We start from the raw sequence: 15,479 nt of genomic DNA, 5'->3' as shown, positions 1-15,479 counted from the left end.
TATATATATATATATATATATTTAGAAAAAAATACAAAAAAAAAACATTTTGGATCTGCACATTCATCCAAATTTTATGAAAGCAAAAAATAAATACCCATATAAGGGTGGGAAACCTGCAGGCCATGACAGCAGCCAAAGGAACTGTTATTAAAAGCTCCCTTAAAAAAAATAAAAATAAAGAAAATAACAAAACAGAATATTTCTCCGATTGCAACTGAACCATCGTGGTGGTCATAGAAGATGTTTCGCTTCTCATGCCAGCAAACTCCATCATATCATACAACAAGGCTAGTCAGGACAACACTAGCCTTGTGTCCTAACGGTTTGTCATCACTGTGATGTGGCCCTCAGCATGAAGAAAAGGCACGAGTACGACAATAAGCAAAGGTCACATTCAGGTGCACGTTGGGGTGGAGGTGGGCAGGGTTTAGGTGGTTACATAACATGACATGCAACGGGTCATGATGAAGAACAGTACTGTGGAAAAGTCTCATGCTGCATTTGAGGATGGTTGGAAGTCGGGTAAATTCGAGTTGTTTTGTCCCTGAAAGCGTTCGAGGCGAAAGTAAACAACCAAAATGGCGGATAGTGATAAATTGTTTTTTATTTTGGTCCTCAAAACTCAATTTGACCTCCAGCAAACTTGCCTTTCTCGCAATTTTGCTTCATTAATTGTTTCTCTCTTATTTCCTAAGCATTCCGTACAGTTAAGTAGTTCAACGTATAATTTAGGGTGACCAAAAGTCCGACTTCCGTCTTTCCTTGAATGCAGCATTAGGTCACCATTAGCTTTGTCGTTTTTTTCCCAGCATAGAAGTCCATTTTTAGTTAGCAGGCTACTTCCTGGTTCTTGAAGGATGGCGAATAGACCGTTCCATTGACATCATAATGGAAAATTGAATTCATTTATAAAATTTCAACCAAACCACATCATCACAGAGTATTCCTGCTAACTGACTAGTTGGCTAGCAAGCTAACTCCCCCCCCCCCCCCCCCCCCCCCCCGGTCCTTTTTTGCCTGGTCCTGACGACTAACTAGACAGCTAGCTAAATGCTATCTAGGTTGTTAGCTCGCTAAACAAGTGTAGTAATAGAAATGCTAACACTCCTTTACCAACTGGAAAATAGCGTCATGTTTTGTTATGTAGCTTGCGTGCTTACAAAGCTAGCTAGCCAATTTCGCAAAGTACTGAAAAAAAAAAAATAGCTAGCACCTGAGTTAACCAACCCAAAAACTGTATGTATGCTACTATTTTCTTTTTGATGCGCTATATGAATACGAATAGGATTGTAAATGACTTGAATTACTGTACCATTCAATGTACAAGAGTATTAATGAAGGTACTATGCTGCTTTAGCCAAAAGAAGCTAGATAAAATCACAAATCTAAGAGTGGACTTGACTGACAAAGGTGGGCCTTGTGTTGTGCCAACTAATTTCGGGTACAAGTTTCTGCATGGGAATCATAGTTTGAACATAATAAGCAAGACATTCACATAACATTAGCAAACGATAGGCACCAGAATAATTCTAGCTGACAGAAAAGCGATTGACTGCCGCTGACCTGAACGCAACTCAAGTGATGCCAACGATTTTCTTTAAAAATAAATCTAAATGACTGCAGCGGAATCTGTGGATGAGGAGGATAAACTGAGTGACTGTCGTGAATAGTTGCACAAAGATGTCAAGATGTAGTAGCCGCTTCCAAAGGGGCAGACTGTAAAGTAAACCATATGGTGAATAAAGAGGGGATTCATGGTAAGGCATTCGGTTATCGCCTTCCTCAAAGCGTCTCCGTGAAGGTCTCCCGACGACAACATGCATGTCCTTTCTCCCGCTTAAGCATGGCGAGGCTACACGAAGGAGTTCAAGGAGTTCATGGCGTGAATCGGGGACGGCGCCTCGGAGCTCTCGAGGCCCTCGGCGGTGACGGTGGTGTCCCGGCTGGCGCTCTTGCCGCTATACTGGCCGATAAACGAGCCGTCCTCGTTGAACTGGCCGTCTCCTCCTTCCCCGTAGTCGACTAAACTGTCGTCACTGTCGTCCCGCTTAACCGTCCCGCTCGACGGCGTGCGGCTCCCTTTTAACGGCTTATGGTCCTCATTGTCGCTGAGGGAGAGAATGACATGCAGGGGCGTTAGCGGTGATGATGATGACGTGCCGGATGCAACTTTTTTTTTTTTTTTTTTTTAAGACAGAGCAACCATACAGTAACTTTTACCACTGTTTAAGCCGGTGAACCAAAAAGTTTCAGAACGTCTGATTTAAATAAATTAGAATTTGGATTAAAGAGGTATTATATGGGTTTTAACTCTTTGACCGCCAAAAACGTTTAATAGCGATTAGTAAAATCCCAATGTATGTCGCCATAAACGTTAAATGACGTCAACTACATTTTCTTTTTCTTTTTTTTCTTTTTTTTTTTCTTTTTTTTTTTTTTTAGCAACGGGCAGTGCAACGTCTAAGAGCGGCGCTGCCTGGTCAATGGGTTGTGGAATCAAAAACACTCACTCACTATGGCTAGCAGATGGCAGCATTGTATCTCTTTTCAATCAAATTACAATGAAACATGACGAAATCTGATGAAATAGATCATTTTCAAGGATGTCGTGAATGATCAAAGCCTTTCTCATATTAAAGTTGTTTTTTTTTTATAACGTGCGGCAGTAGAAGTTAATAATCTTTATTTAAAAAAAATATTGTATAGTTGTATAGGGTCCCTATGAAGAATACTGAATTTGAACGTGGTTAGCTCCATGTCTAAAAAAAAAAAAAAAAAAAAAACATCTATGAGTGACTGGTTGGTTTCCATCAGGCAACAGGGGAATAGAGGTCAAGCAATGTCACACTGGTTGGATTCCCCTTGAAACCAAATAAGACATGAGGTGGTCAATGTGTCGTCGTTTTCTTGCAGCGTCACAGACACAAAAAGGCTGTGATGACAAACTCAACAATGACGTCAGAAAAAAATAAAAAGAAAAGAAATGCAACCAAACACCGTCCATCCAAAAGCAAGCGTGATATTTTTCAACAAAGCGTGACATCATTTTTTTTTAATTCATGGACATGAGTTGAACGTCGATGACACACAAGCATAAAGCCGTCATGATGCTGAATGGTTTGCTCAATTTGGACAAGTCTTGGGCAAAAGTATTGGGACACCTCAAAATGGAAGAACAACGATTTGGCCCATAAACTACTGAGTTGATTTGTATTCATTTTTTGCCAATATAATGATGTTATAGTAGCTTTGTTCCACATACCCAGCTTTGAAAGGGATTGTTTTGACAACACCATCGTGTGATTGTTATTCCACACAAACAGCTTAAAGAGTGACTTTTTTTTTTTTTTTTAAATGATACAAGCATATGCCTGTTATACCACACACATGTTCAAGATGGATTATTTTGACTACATGAGTGTACGGTTGTTATGCCACAAACACTGTTTTGAGAGGAATTGTTTTTACTACACAAAAGTGTAATCGTTATGCTAGACAAACAGCATTTTTAATCATTGGAAGCATACAACTTGTTTTGCCACATGCATTTTCAAGGGGGATTGTTTTGACAAGTGTGTGATTGTTATGCCACATGCACATTTTTTGTGAAAAATTGTTTTGATTACATGAGAGTGTGATAGTTATGTCAGATAAACACCTTCCAGAGGGCTTTTTTTTTAATCATACAATTATATGATTGTTATGCCACACACAGTCTCAACAGGTATTGTTTTGACTAAAACTGTGTGATTGTCATATGCACAGCTTTGACGGTGATTTGATTTTATTTTTTTAAACTAAACAAGCGTGACACTGTTGCCAGGAGTATGTGACTGCTGTCGCACATAGCTTCGCGTGTGATTGTTATGATGGTGTTTTGCCATGCAAACAGTAAAGCTTCGAACGCGATTGTTTTTACTACACGAGCGTGTGATAGTTATGCTAGACAAAGAGGATTTTGTACAAGACTGTTAGGCGACAAAATTTTGACTACAAGTGTGTGATTGTTATGCCACATACAGCTTTCAGGATGATTGTTTTGACTAGATGAGTGTATGGCTGATCAAGTAGCTTTTTTAAGCTTCACAAAACCTTAATACGCTGCATGTGACTTTAATTAATACTAGTGTTGTTCCGATACCGTTTTTTGGCTCCCGATACCGATACCCAGCTTTGCAGTATCGGCCGATACCGATACGATACCGATACTTTATTTTTTTTTTTGAAACATGAAAAATCTGTCCTGCCACTGGTTCAGAGCATTCAAGGGCCAATAGGATATCTTAGATCGGCATGCAGTGAACATGTCACATATCAGTGAATGTCCTGCACGAGCAAGACACAACATGCTGCATCCAAAATCCTATATTAGCTTTGGAATTAATGGTATCGACACGTTACTTGTGAGTAGTCACCGATACCGATACCACTGTTTTTATGCAGTATCGGCACCTCTGCCGATACCAGTATCGGTATCGGAACAACACCAATTAATACACAACGTAGCCCTGACTGTAGTTGCTCCAGTTCAGTGCTGTTAAACGTTTATATTTCTCCAGTCGGACGTGGCATTCCCCAAGGTTCTATCTCGTTTCATCATCTAATTACTTATACTTGGGTCACAGCTTAGACAGATTCCACGTGGAGGTTTCGCTGTTGTGGGAATTCTGTGCAATTCCTCCTCTTAACTACAAAAGATTGATTAAAATGTGTGTCAATACGTTTGCCCAAATAGTTGAATTACGTAAGGTCCGCATTGCAGACAAGAGCGGCACTTACTCGGTGTGTTCAAACACCATGAAGGCTTTATGACTTTGCAAATACGCAACTTGATGAGTGACAGCCTGCAATGCATTTTTTTTTCAAGCGGGTTTGTTCTTCTCTCCACAGCGACACCCACCTCACACAAACATACATATGAGATCACCCTTACCTCGCACTGAGGAACTCCCCTACACGTACTGGCATGTAAACATTGTCTAATGCAGAGAGCAAACAGGACTCTCGTGTGACTTATTGAGAAACTAACACAGCAGATATACAACTGAGAAAACAAAAAAAACAAAAAAAGACGTATTTCTGAACCCATGCTTTTGTAACATGTTCAAATTTGTAACTGATTGATATGTGAGGAGATTAAGGTCAAGTTGTATAAAACAGCCTGCTAGTTTGGTTAAATGGGCTGTTTTTATACCTTTAGTTTATTATTCAAAGGAGCATTGCAGCAAAAAAAATAAAATAAAAAATTACAGGACAAAAGTTACAGAATACAGTATGAAAGCAACATTTTTAAAGAAAACAAGTTGTTATAGTGTATTAATTCATCCCCTAATTTGACTTTTTCCAAAAGAAAAATCTATGATAATTACACCAACAATAACAAACGATAATAATATAATGGAAAATTAGTGCCACACTGAAAAAGCAGGAAAAAGTATTACACAACATTATAAGAAAAATTATTAATTTTAAGAGATGACAGTTGTAATATTACAAGAAAAATAATTTTTAAAAATTGAGAAATGAAAGTTGTAATATTCCACTTTATTCCCTCAAAATTATAACTTTTTGTCTTACAATATTATGAATCTTTTCACATTACATTGAGTTGAGTAATAATTTTCATTTTCAGTGTGGTCTAAAAATTCCTTTGCAATATTGATCATTTATTTTTGGCTAGCTTCATTACAAACCACACACTCGAGGTTCAGCAACGGGGAATTGACATTTTTCCATTATTTATTTATTTTTTTTAAAACCATCTTCCTTTCCATTATTTAGTATTCATATTTGGCTTGTGTCACTTCATTGACTTTCTTAAAAAAAAACAAAAAAACAAAAAACATATTGCTATTAAAAGTATGACTGCACCCTTACAAGATGCACTGTTTAAATCCATATCCATCTGTAAACGTGGACAGATAATCCATTTCAACACGGCATAAGCTAATGCAGTCATGTTTTAATATCCTCATAAATGTATAGCAACATGCATCCCATATTTTATATCGATAGATTTCCTGTACATATATATATGTATGTCTGTATTAATTCTATATAACACATTTGAGTATACATACAAAAAAAAGAATATAAAGTAGTTTAAAAAAAAATGTTTGGACCCCATCATGTAGTTTATGCACACTACAGTAATAAAAAAACATAAGAGCACGTAGACAATATACAGAAACCTTGCAAGTAAAGTGCTTCGTTCTGTGTGCAGCCTCCAGTCGGGATGCGAAACAGGCATAGCTTGATAACGATGAGCTTTGATCGCTGTCTTGAGTAGCTTATTATTAATATTATGTTGCAAATGGAAAGAAACAGACCCCCCTTCATCCTGAGAACCTGAAGAATCCCATCGAGTCCAACAAAGTGCCGTCCATGGACGTCCCCCCCAAAAAGTGTGCTTTCGGCTAATAAGGGAGAGGGGGGAGCACTTCCTGTTGATCACTGTCAGTGGTAAGTGGTGGAAAAAAAAAGAGCTCTGGCCCGGCTAGAAAGAGTCGATGGGTTGAAACGGGCCTTTTGAAGCGTTCTCTCACCTGTATTCCCCAAAAGTGCAGTCTTCGTCTTTCATGGGCTGGAATTCCGGGTCTGTGTGAGCGTCCTCCTTCTCTTTGACTGCGCCCAAAACACGAAGAGAAGTTAGCCAAAGTAAAATGTAGTCGTTTGGCCGCTGTTGCTATGACAACGGCATTCAGGGCTGAGCATCAAAATGTTATTTTTCCAACTTAACCCATTGGATTTTGGGGGCCTCAACATGCCTGAAAAGTCGCCGATTTTGGCAAGTGCATGTATCTTGGTGAAAATGTAGATATTGTTGTGTTTTTAAACACAATCCCCTAAAACTCACTCAGTAGCGCCCCCTGGAAAGTTTGAAAAAATTTGCCCCGTGTGCCAGTTTTATCAATGGACACAAATTTTGGTAGAAATTTGGAAATGTCTATCATAGCAAGACGTACCAAAAATTGTCAAGAACCCATGCCCAAAATTAAACAGGAAGTCAGACATTTTGGGTTGAAGCAGCCATTTGGCACAAATTGCAGGCCTCCTATATTGATGAACTCCCGCATGGCAAGTCACCCAATTAAGCCCCAATCAGAGGCAAGCATCCTACACGAGTAAGTAACGCAAAATTGCCAAGCTTTTTTTTTTTTCCTCACATGTGAAGTGGGTGGAGCATTGCATCCAAATTTGATGATTATTTTCACATGAAAAAGGAAGCAAAAGCGCGTCTTCACAAGGTTATAAAGTGGTGGTTTGACTCAAGAGTTTAATCTATCCCGGAATTTTGCTTGCAACTCAAAACACTTGATCTCAAATCACTGTCATTACAACCCGACAAAAAAACAAACAAAAGATTTTTAGCAACACAATACCTACCTTGTGGCAACAGGAAGTGCCATGAAACTGCAAATGTCTTACTTTATAAAAATCAGAAGCAGGTATTCTGTCATGACTAAGGTCATGCAAGGGTTATGTTTGGGTCATGACCGTGAGGTCAAGTGTCTGTTTTGAACTGGTGCAACCAGCATCTAGTTTCGACTGGTCAGAAGCTATGTGATGTCAGAAGCTATGTGATGTCAAGAATCTTACTCTCTTTATCTGGTCAACAGCCAATGAGATCATCCCATGTCTAGCCACAACCAATCAGATCGATTCGCTGTGTTTATAAACCTGTCTGAGAAGGGTGTGTTTTTGTCGGATTATTACCTCTGTTCCTCTGTGCACCTCCACAGCCCAAGTTAGCTTAGTGTCTCGTAATTCTCGATACATTCTCGTCGTTTCTCGTCTAGTCTAGTTTGTTCTACGCCTCTTGATGTTATGCGAATAAAGTGTTAAAACTCTTATTTGTGTCTGCGTTTTGGGATCCAAATCCAGAACATAACATATTCTAGACACATAGGCGACGCTAAATTGCAAAGCCTTTTTGCCTATGCCATCTAATTCTGATTGCATTGCTATAAAAATGGATTAGAGGGTCACCTCTACCTGCTGGGGTGGGTTTGTTCCATGTAAAAAGAGCAATTCAAGGCTTGTGTTGTGCATTCCTCACCTGGATATTTGCCTCCTTTGTTCCTCTGGATGAAGCAGATGATGAGGAGGATGAGGATGAGAAGGGCGATGGCACACATGAGGCCGATGAACCAACCCTGCGTGGCGATGTCCACCTGTCGACTCGCCACAGCTGACCAGAGAAGGGAGGAGGAGGAAAGGAAGAGGACACTTTCACCTTATCCGTTTTGCACTGTATAATCTTCTTGACGCACACAAGCGTTGTTTCACTTTCTACTTGCTCAGCAGTGCGTCGCGTTTGGTTAACTTGCTAATTTGATGATGGAGGAGTTAAAAATGTCCAGTGTTGGGAGAAAAGCAATGCTACTACAGGATGTAGAGTTTTTTGTTGTAATTTAATATTCAATATAATAATAATAATAATAATAATAATAATAATATTTTTTTACTTCGTGATGACCAAAACGTATTTTCTAAACTAACTTTTTTGTAGGAATGTAACGATATCCAAACATCACGACACGATATTATCACAATATGAAGGTCACGATTCGATAATTATCACGATATTGTGGGGGCGTTGGCGATATTTAAAAAAGATCACAATATTGTAAAAAAAAGAGCTCATACTAAAAAAAAGCACAATATTGTGCTTTTGTACATAACAGCAATGCATATAAACCACCTACAATCTCTAATAAACAACAGTGAGGCACTTACTTGCAAATGCAAGCACACATTGATCACTTCACAAGCAAATTAGCTTCCCCTTCATCTGACAATTAGCAGAATTTTAAACATAGAAGGCCAAAACATCCCTACTGAAACTTAAATTGCACTAATAAAATAGCCACTAGAGGGTGTTAGATCTGCACAAATGGAAATCAATCTGACTTTTTTAACAGATGTGTTCCTTTTAAATATTGTGAACATGACAACGACGATATTGTGGCAGTTTTAATATCACAATATCACGATATTGCCCTTATCGTGACATCCCTACATTCTTGTGACTGTTGATGTGTTACAGTTTTTTTTTTTTTTTTTTTTTTTTTATAGGACACCCTGATTGACATTTTGGAGATAACTTACCCAACACTGAAAATGTCAAATATGTGAATGATGCAATGTTTTCACTTCGCGCACACAGACAATCACATAAACACAAAAACAACACATAAAGATTGACACAAGATTGACATTGACACACACACAAATTTACTACAGGTGATATTTAGTTATTAATGCAAACCACACACTCTATAACTATATTAGCGCTACAACAAAATTAACAACTTCCTATAGACACTTCCTACAGAGCATGCCTCCCTGTGACCACAACAATCCAGTGCAAAAAAAATAAATAAATAAAAAGTGCAAAAGCTCGGGTGGGCCCAGGAACGCGCCTCACCTGGCACCGTCACCGTGAGCTCCTTGGAGCGGTGAGGCTCTTGGTCGGCGTGACCTTGGGCCACCAAGCGCACCCTATAGGAGACGCCCTCCTTCAGACCCCTGAGCATAAAGTTCTGAGAGCCGTTCACCGGCTCTTTGCGCCACTCGTCTTCGCCTTCACCTGCAGGGGGGGGAATGGCGAACAACACGGCAGATGTGTGCGGGGTGGGAGACATCATGGAGGTTGTGACATGATGGGAATGTGCTGGTGGACTAGTTAGAAACTACTTTCTGCTCATACTGTGTACACTTACAAGCCACTTTATTAGGTGTACTGGCAAAATATAATGACACCCTATACAAGAGCTGTATATATTAAAAAAAAAAAAAAATCCTGTTTTTAGGATTTAACCATCTGGGCTCTATGCTGGCCATTTCTGTGCACCTCACTATGTTTTTCGTGACCATTTTAAGTGGAGATAACTTCCCAAAAATGTGTGGATTATTATATGATGTTTAACTTTGATGGGCCTCAAGGACAACCTGCTTAGTGGAAGCTTCAGGCAACCTGAGCCCAGGAGAAGGAGCCAGATGGACATCCATGTAACGTTGATGCCGCCCAGGGATAGTTACTTAGTGAATAACTCGGGCAACCTATGCCCAGTAAAGAGAAGGAGCCAGATGGACAGTCATCTAACTTTGATGCCACATAGGGACGACTTGTTTAGTGAATAACTCAGGCAACCCAAGCCCAGGAAGGAGAAGGAGCCAGATGGACAGTTATGTAACTTCAATGTCACTCAGGGACGATCTGCTTTGTGAATGCTTCAGGCAACCTAAAACCAGTAAGGGGAAGGAGCCAGATGGGCAGTCATGTAACTTTGATGCCACACAGGGACGACTTGTTTAATGAATAACTCAGGCAACCCAAGCCCAGTAAAGAAAAGGAGCCAGACAGACAGTCATGTAACTTTGATGCCACCCAGGGACGACTTGTGTCGTGAATAACTCAGGCAACCCAAGCCCAGTGAAGAGAAGGAGCCAGATGGACAGTCATGTAACTTCAATGCCACTCAGGGACGACCTGCTTCGTAAATGCTTCAGGCAACCTAAACCCAGTAAGGAGAAGGAGCCAGATGGACAGTCATGTAACTTTGATGCCACATAGGGACGATTTGTTTAATAAATAACTCAGGCAACCCAAGCCCAGTAAAGAAAAGGAGCAAGATGGACAGTCATGGAACATAGATTCCACCCAGGGACGACTTGTTTAGTGAATAACTCAGGCAACCCAAGCCCAGTGAAGAGAAGGAGCAGATGGACAGTTATGTAACTTCAATGCCACTCAGGGACGACCTGCTTCATAAATGCTTCAGGCAACCTAAACCCAGTAAGGAGAAGGAGCCAGATGGACAGTAATGTAAAGACAAGCCCCACCTTGGCATGTACCGCGGACAAATTGAAGAAGTGGCTGATATCAAGAAAACATACCAGTAAATGAAATGAAAGAAAATGAAAGAAAGTACAGATCAGGCCTTTTTTTTTTTTTTTTACTTAAAATATTAGAATAAAATAGTATACGGTACTACAATATGAAATATTACAAACAGCTCTTGATTTGAACATGAAATTAAATAAAACCAGAAATATTATTGTTTGAAAATAAACTAATCAATATAAAAGGTGTCAAAAGATTGTGCAAGTGTACCTAATGTTGTGGCCAGTGAGTGTCGTCCTTTCTAGTCAGGTTTATGTATGATGTGATGGCTTATTCACTGATGATTATGGCAGGTGTTGAAGAGCCATTCATTATGTTGTTTCCATCCACAATGCAGGTAAATAGATACCCCTCCAAACCAAAATTCAATCAATTTCAACACTGTGATGACTGTGCAACTTTTCATGCCTGGAAATACTGTACACTCAACTCCAGTCAATAACAGGATGGAAAAATTACTCATCTATTATTGTGTATCAAAAAGAATCTCTTGCCACCTCATGTGGTGCTCCTATCAGTGATGATAATAATTTGAATGACGTTGCTTACTGTTCTCCACTATGTATTCTAAATAAATGTTTTTCTCCGGGCCCCAGTACTCCCAACTGATCAGGGTGCCGTCCTCTCCCCGGGAGGAGTTAACGCTGCCAAAAGGACTGGCCGGCGGCGCTGAACACACAAGAGAGAACATCTGTTGGCGGGCATGATGTGCTAAGGTGCTAACGGGGGGGGGATGAAAGCGCTCAAGGCAACACAACCAGAGGATGAATGTACAAACACTAGCAATATCAACACACGCATCGAGGATGGGTTGCAGCATTATTTCAAGGGCGGCGGGGCAAACAAACAAGCTTTTCCGTGCATGGAGAAGTCATTGCAGCATACAGTACAGTGCAACTTCCATATAATTCCAATATTTCTTTGCAAGGCCACACAATACAAGATGGGGGGGATGGTGTGCATGCCCGTATATTCCGTGCATTACTATAGATACCGCTGCTTCCCGTGCCAACGTCTTTGTCGAGATGAGTCATGAGAGCTCAGATGCGATGAAGAAATAACAACAGGACATGGTGGGTCATAATCGATGTGGACGTACGCACACTTCCAAACACATACACACACACCGGTGGCAGTCTTGGTGCGAGTCACCTTTTGAAGCAATGCAACTGGATCACACTATGGGTCATGCCGTTTGCTCAAATAACAATTATACAACAATGACGACGACACTCGACAACATGACGATGACACAACAATATTAAAACACTGAGTCATTTCTTTTTCATGACCTTTAACTCATTCACTCCCAGCCATTTTCACAGAAGCAGTCCCGTTCGCTCCCGGCTGTTTTACTGGATTTTGACTGATTTTGCATGGCCCACAGAATATTGTGTTCTATTGCTATAAAAGCATGGAACCTATCAAAAGAAAGATTAAAGTCTCTTCTTTCATCAGGAAAAAAAAGTTTCTATCTGTTTCCGTTTTGCAGCAATTAGCATTAGAATAGAACTATTTCATCAGTTTTCGCAAATCTATTTAAAATTGTAAGTAACTGAGCTTTTTTTCTACATGGCCCTGGTTGATCTCCTTTGCTCTGATGCCACCTGCTGGCCGTTTGTGTAATAACTACCATTTCTGCAACCGTTCTTTGCAGTTGAGAGGCTGCATCAAAGCCTTCTGTATGCTCTAGCATAAAAAACAAAAACAAAAAACATATAAATACGTCTTTGGGACACTTAGAACATTTAAAAAAACATATTTATACGTTATTGGGAGTAAATGAGTTAATGGTTGCTTTCAAAATCTTGAATAATCATTTAAAATGAATATGAGATGTCTACTTAGTGCACTGTATATAATGTGGATTCTATGGCCTAATACTAAAGTAGATGGTAAACAAGGTGATTAAATAATTGTGATAGATGTGTATGACAGCAAATCACGTCATATTTCAATCTTTATGGGTTTGTATTGTTTTGTTGACAGCTTTTTAAATTATTCAATTTAATTTTTGAAATATTTTATTTTATTGCTATTAATTTTAGTCCCTCTCAATAAATTAGAATGGGATAATAAAATTCATGTATTTCAGTACCTCATTTTTAAAAAGTGAATCTTGTATTGTACACATTAAACACAGGAATGCAGGCTGTTAAATAAAATGTTTTTTGTATTGTTTTGTCGATAATGCTTAAATTATTCAATTAGTTCTTGAAACATTTATATTTTTTTGTATGAATTTTAGTCTATCTCAATAAATCAGAATAGGGTCAGAAAATTCATGTTTTTTTGTTTTGTTTTTTTTTTAATTTTCAAAAAGTGAAACTTGTTCATTGTGCACATTATACAGAATGTTAAATATTTTTTTGTGTATCTTATGTAGTACTCAAAATTCTTGAGATAGTTATTTTTGAAATTTCATGACATATAAGCTATAATGATCAAATTATTTAAAAAATAAAAATAATAACAATAAAATATTTCACTGTGTGTAGTGAATCTACATATGGAATATGTAAGTTTTTTTTTTTTTTTTTTAATTCATTTTTGTCGTCATACATAACTGATTGGCTGAGGGAAGTCACATGGTTCTATGGCCTTACATTGAGGTATGTGGCATCCATTTCCAAGTTTAAGTTAGCAAATACAGTATGGTCTCTTGCTCTATAGAGGGCTTATGTTTGCTTTTTTTTTTTATTGGACAGAAAAAAAAGATTGTAAAATATGAATCAAACATCAGTCCGGACATTGTTCTTGCTTACCTTCGTCCACGATGGTGACGGCCTCCTGCGTAACGGCCGGGCCGGGCCCCTTGCGCGTTCTGGCATTCAAATAAAACTTGTATCGCGTGCTGTACTTGAGGTTGAGCAAAGTGACCGAGGTCTCATTGGCGGCCAGGGCCAGCTCCTCCTCTGGGCCCAGCTCATTGGAGTTATTGACTACGAGATGGCGGGATGGTTGGGAGGTAAGTTGAATAGAGGTGCGAGTGGGAGAAGGAGGAAGAAGAGGATGTAGATGGCATTGAAGTGTCAATGATGACAAGTGCGGAAAGTGTTTTGGAGCAAAAGGGGTTCAGGTACAAGAGGCGGGAATGAGAAAAGGTGATTTGTTAATTGAGCCTGATTCAATGGCGACTCTATTATTTATTCGTTCTATTGTCTAACCCCAACAGGATGACGGTACAAGACATGAGACTGCAAACTACGTGACGTGAGACGTTCATTGCTAAGAAAAAGACAAAAGAAACGAGCTCACCTGGGTGGTATTTGAGGGTGTAACCTGTCAGGAGCCCATTGCGGTCGTGAGGAGGACTCCACTCAAGGCTTAAAGAGTCCAAATTGGGGTTGGTGACCGTCAGGGAGGAAGGCGCCCCGGGCACTGTGGAAATGAATTAGAGAGGCGCGTAATTGTCAGACAAAGAGCTCTGAAAGTCCTCAAAGCGAGAATTACTCCTGTGTCGCATTTGTGGCCAAAGGTAGAATTCTGGTCAGTTATTTCACGTTATGGTGCTGTAAACAGTAAATCCTTGTTGTGGCAGATGTTGTATGCTAAACTAGCGGTACGGCACACATTAGTTACCATGACTACTTCTTGGTTGGCATAATACTAACCCCCAGCATCTTAATCATGTGATATCTTTAGCAGAGCACTTCTAATGGAGATGATTATAAAGCAACAAACCCGTGATTCTAGCATGTACACAGTCATGAACCCATGTTACATAAACGACTATTCAATAGTTAGCTCAAGATGGTGGCGCTAATGCACTAAGAGTATTTGTCAACTTCTTTTTTTTATTAGCTGTAAGACATACAAACTTGGCAACAATCAAACATTTTTCAACCAACTGCCAAAAGAAAGTAGTAGTAGTAGTAGTAGTAGTAGTAGTAGAAGACGAAGAAGTTGTTGTTGAAGAAGAAGAAGCAGAAGAAGAAGAAGCAGAAGCAGAAGAAGAAGAATAAAAAGAAGAAGAATAAAAAGAAGAAGAAGAAAAAGAAGAAGGACATACAAACATGGCAACAATCAAACATTTTCAATACAAATCAACAATAACTGCCAAGAGAACAGTAGTTTACAAAGAAAAAAATGACGAAGAATCAAATATAGAATGCACACATACAATTGTAAATTACATACCCAAAAGAAAAATAAAATAAAACATAAATAACATGACAAAAATGAAATCAGGATATTCTACTCAACACAAGAGATAATTTCTTCAAAATATTATAAACAATTTGTACTAAGAAGTAGCACTAATAGAAGAAGTAGTAGGAGTAGAAGAAGAAATAGTAGTAGTAGAAGAAGAAGAAGAAGAAATAGTAGACAAAGTAGTAGAAGAAGAAGAAGAAGAAGAAGAAAAAAAAGTTGTAATGTCAGCTAATGTGTATCGCTAGTTTAGCGTGTGGCTTCCGCTAATAGAAAAATTTAGTATTTACCGCAACAAATAGCAAAATAACTGACCAGGATTCTACCTTGGGCCACAATATGACATGAAATTGTACTTGTGGTAAGCCATTTTAAACTATAAAGAAAAACAATGATCAATTATTGATCGGGGATT

The 15,479-nt window shown here is 39.0% G+C and overlaps 1 protein-coding gene across 15 annotated transcripts in view; it reads right to left on the bottom strand.

Annotated features, from left to right (window-relative positions):
* Nucleotides 1–1,009: 1,009 nt before the first annotated feature.
* Nucleotides 1,010–15,479, bottom strand: part of LOC144016331 (neuronal cell adhesion molecule-like) — a 91,810-nt gene continuing 77,340 nt past the window's right edge. For 8 of the 15 annotated variants that reach the window (XM_077517311.1, XM_077517314.1, XM_077517318.1 and 5 more), the window contains 8 exons: nt 14,171–14,293; nt 13,678–13,854; nt 11,907–11,951; nt 11,462–11,581; nt 9,434–9,595; nt 8,063–8,194; nt 6,549–6,627; nt 1,010–2,111 (listed from right to left, as the gene is read on the bottom strand). In XM_077517311.1, the coding sequence (XP_077373437.1) occupies nt 1,856–2,111; nt 6,549–6,627; nt 8,063–8,194; nt 9,434–9,595; nt 11,462–11,581; nt 11,907–11,951; nt 13,678–13,854; nt 14,171–14,293 (1,094 nt within the window). In that variant the 3' untranslated portion in view covers nt 1,010–1,855. The remainder of the gene's footprint in view (nt 2,112–6,548; nt 6,628–8,062; nt 8,195–9,433; nt 9,596–11,461; nt 11,582–11,906; nt 11,952–13,677; nt 13,855–14,170; nt 14,294–15,479) is intronic. The other 7 variants (XM_077517323.1, XM_077517324.1, XM_077517325.1 and 4 more) reach the window with 3 other exon arrangements.

This window comes from Festucalex cinctus, chromosome 3 (genome assembly GCF_051991245.1).
Source record: "Festucalex cinctus isolate MCC-2025b chromosome 3, RoL_Fcin_1.0, whole genome shotgun sequence".
NCBI classification, from domain to species: Eukaryota; Metazoa; Chordata; class Actinopteri; order Syngnathiformes; family Syngnathidae; genus Festucalex; species Festucalex cinctus.
The sequence above is the reverse complement of the archived record's forward strand: the minus strand, read 5'-3'. Positions and strand labels throughout refer to the sequence as shown.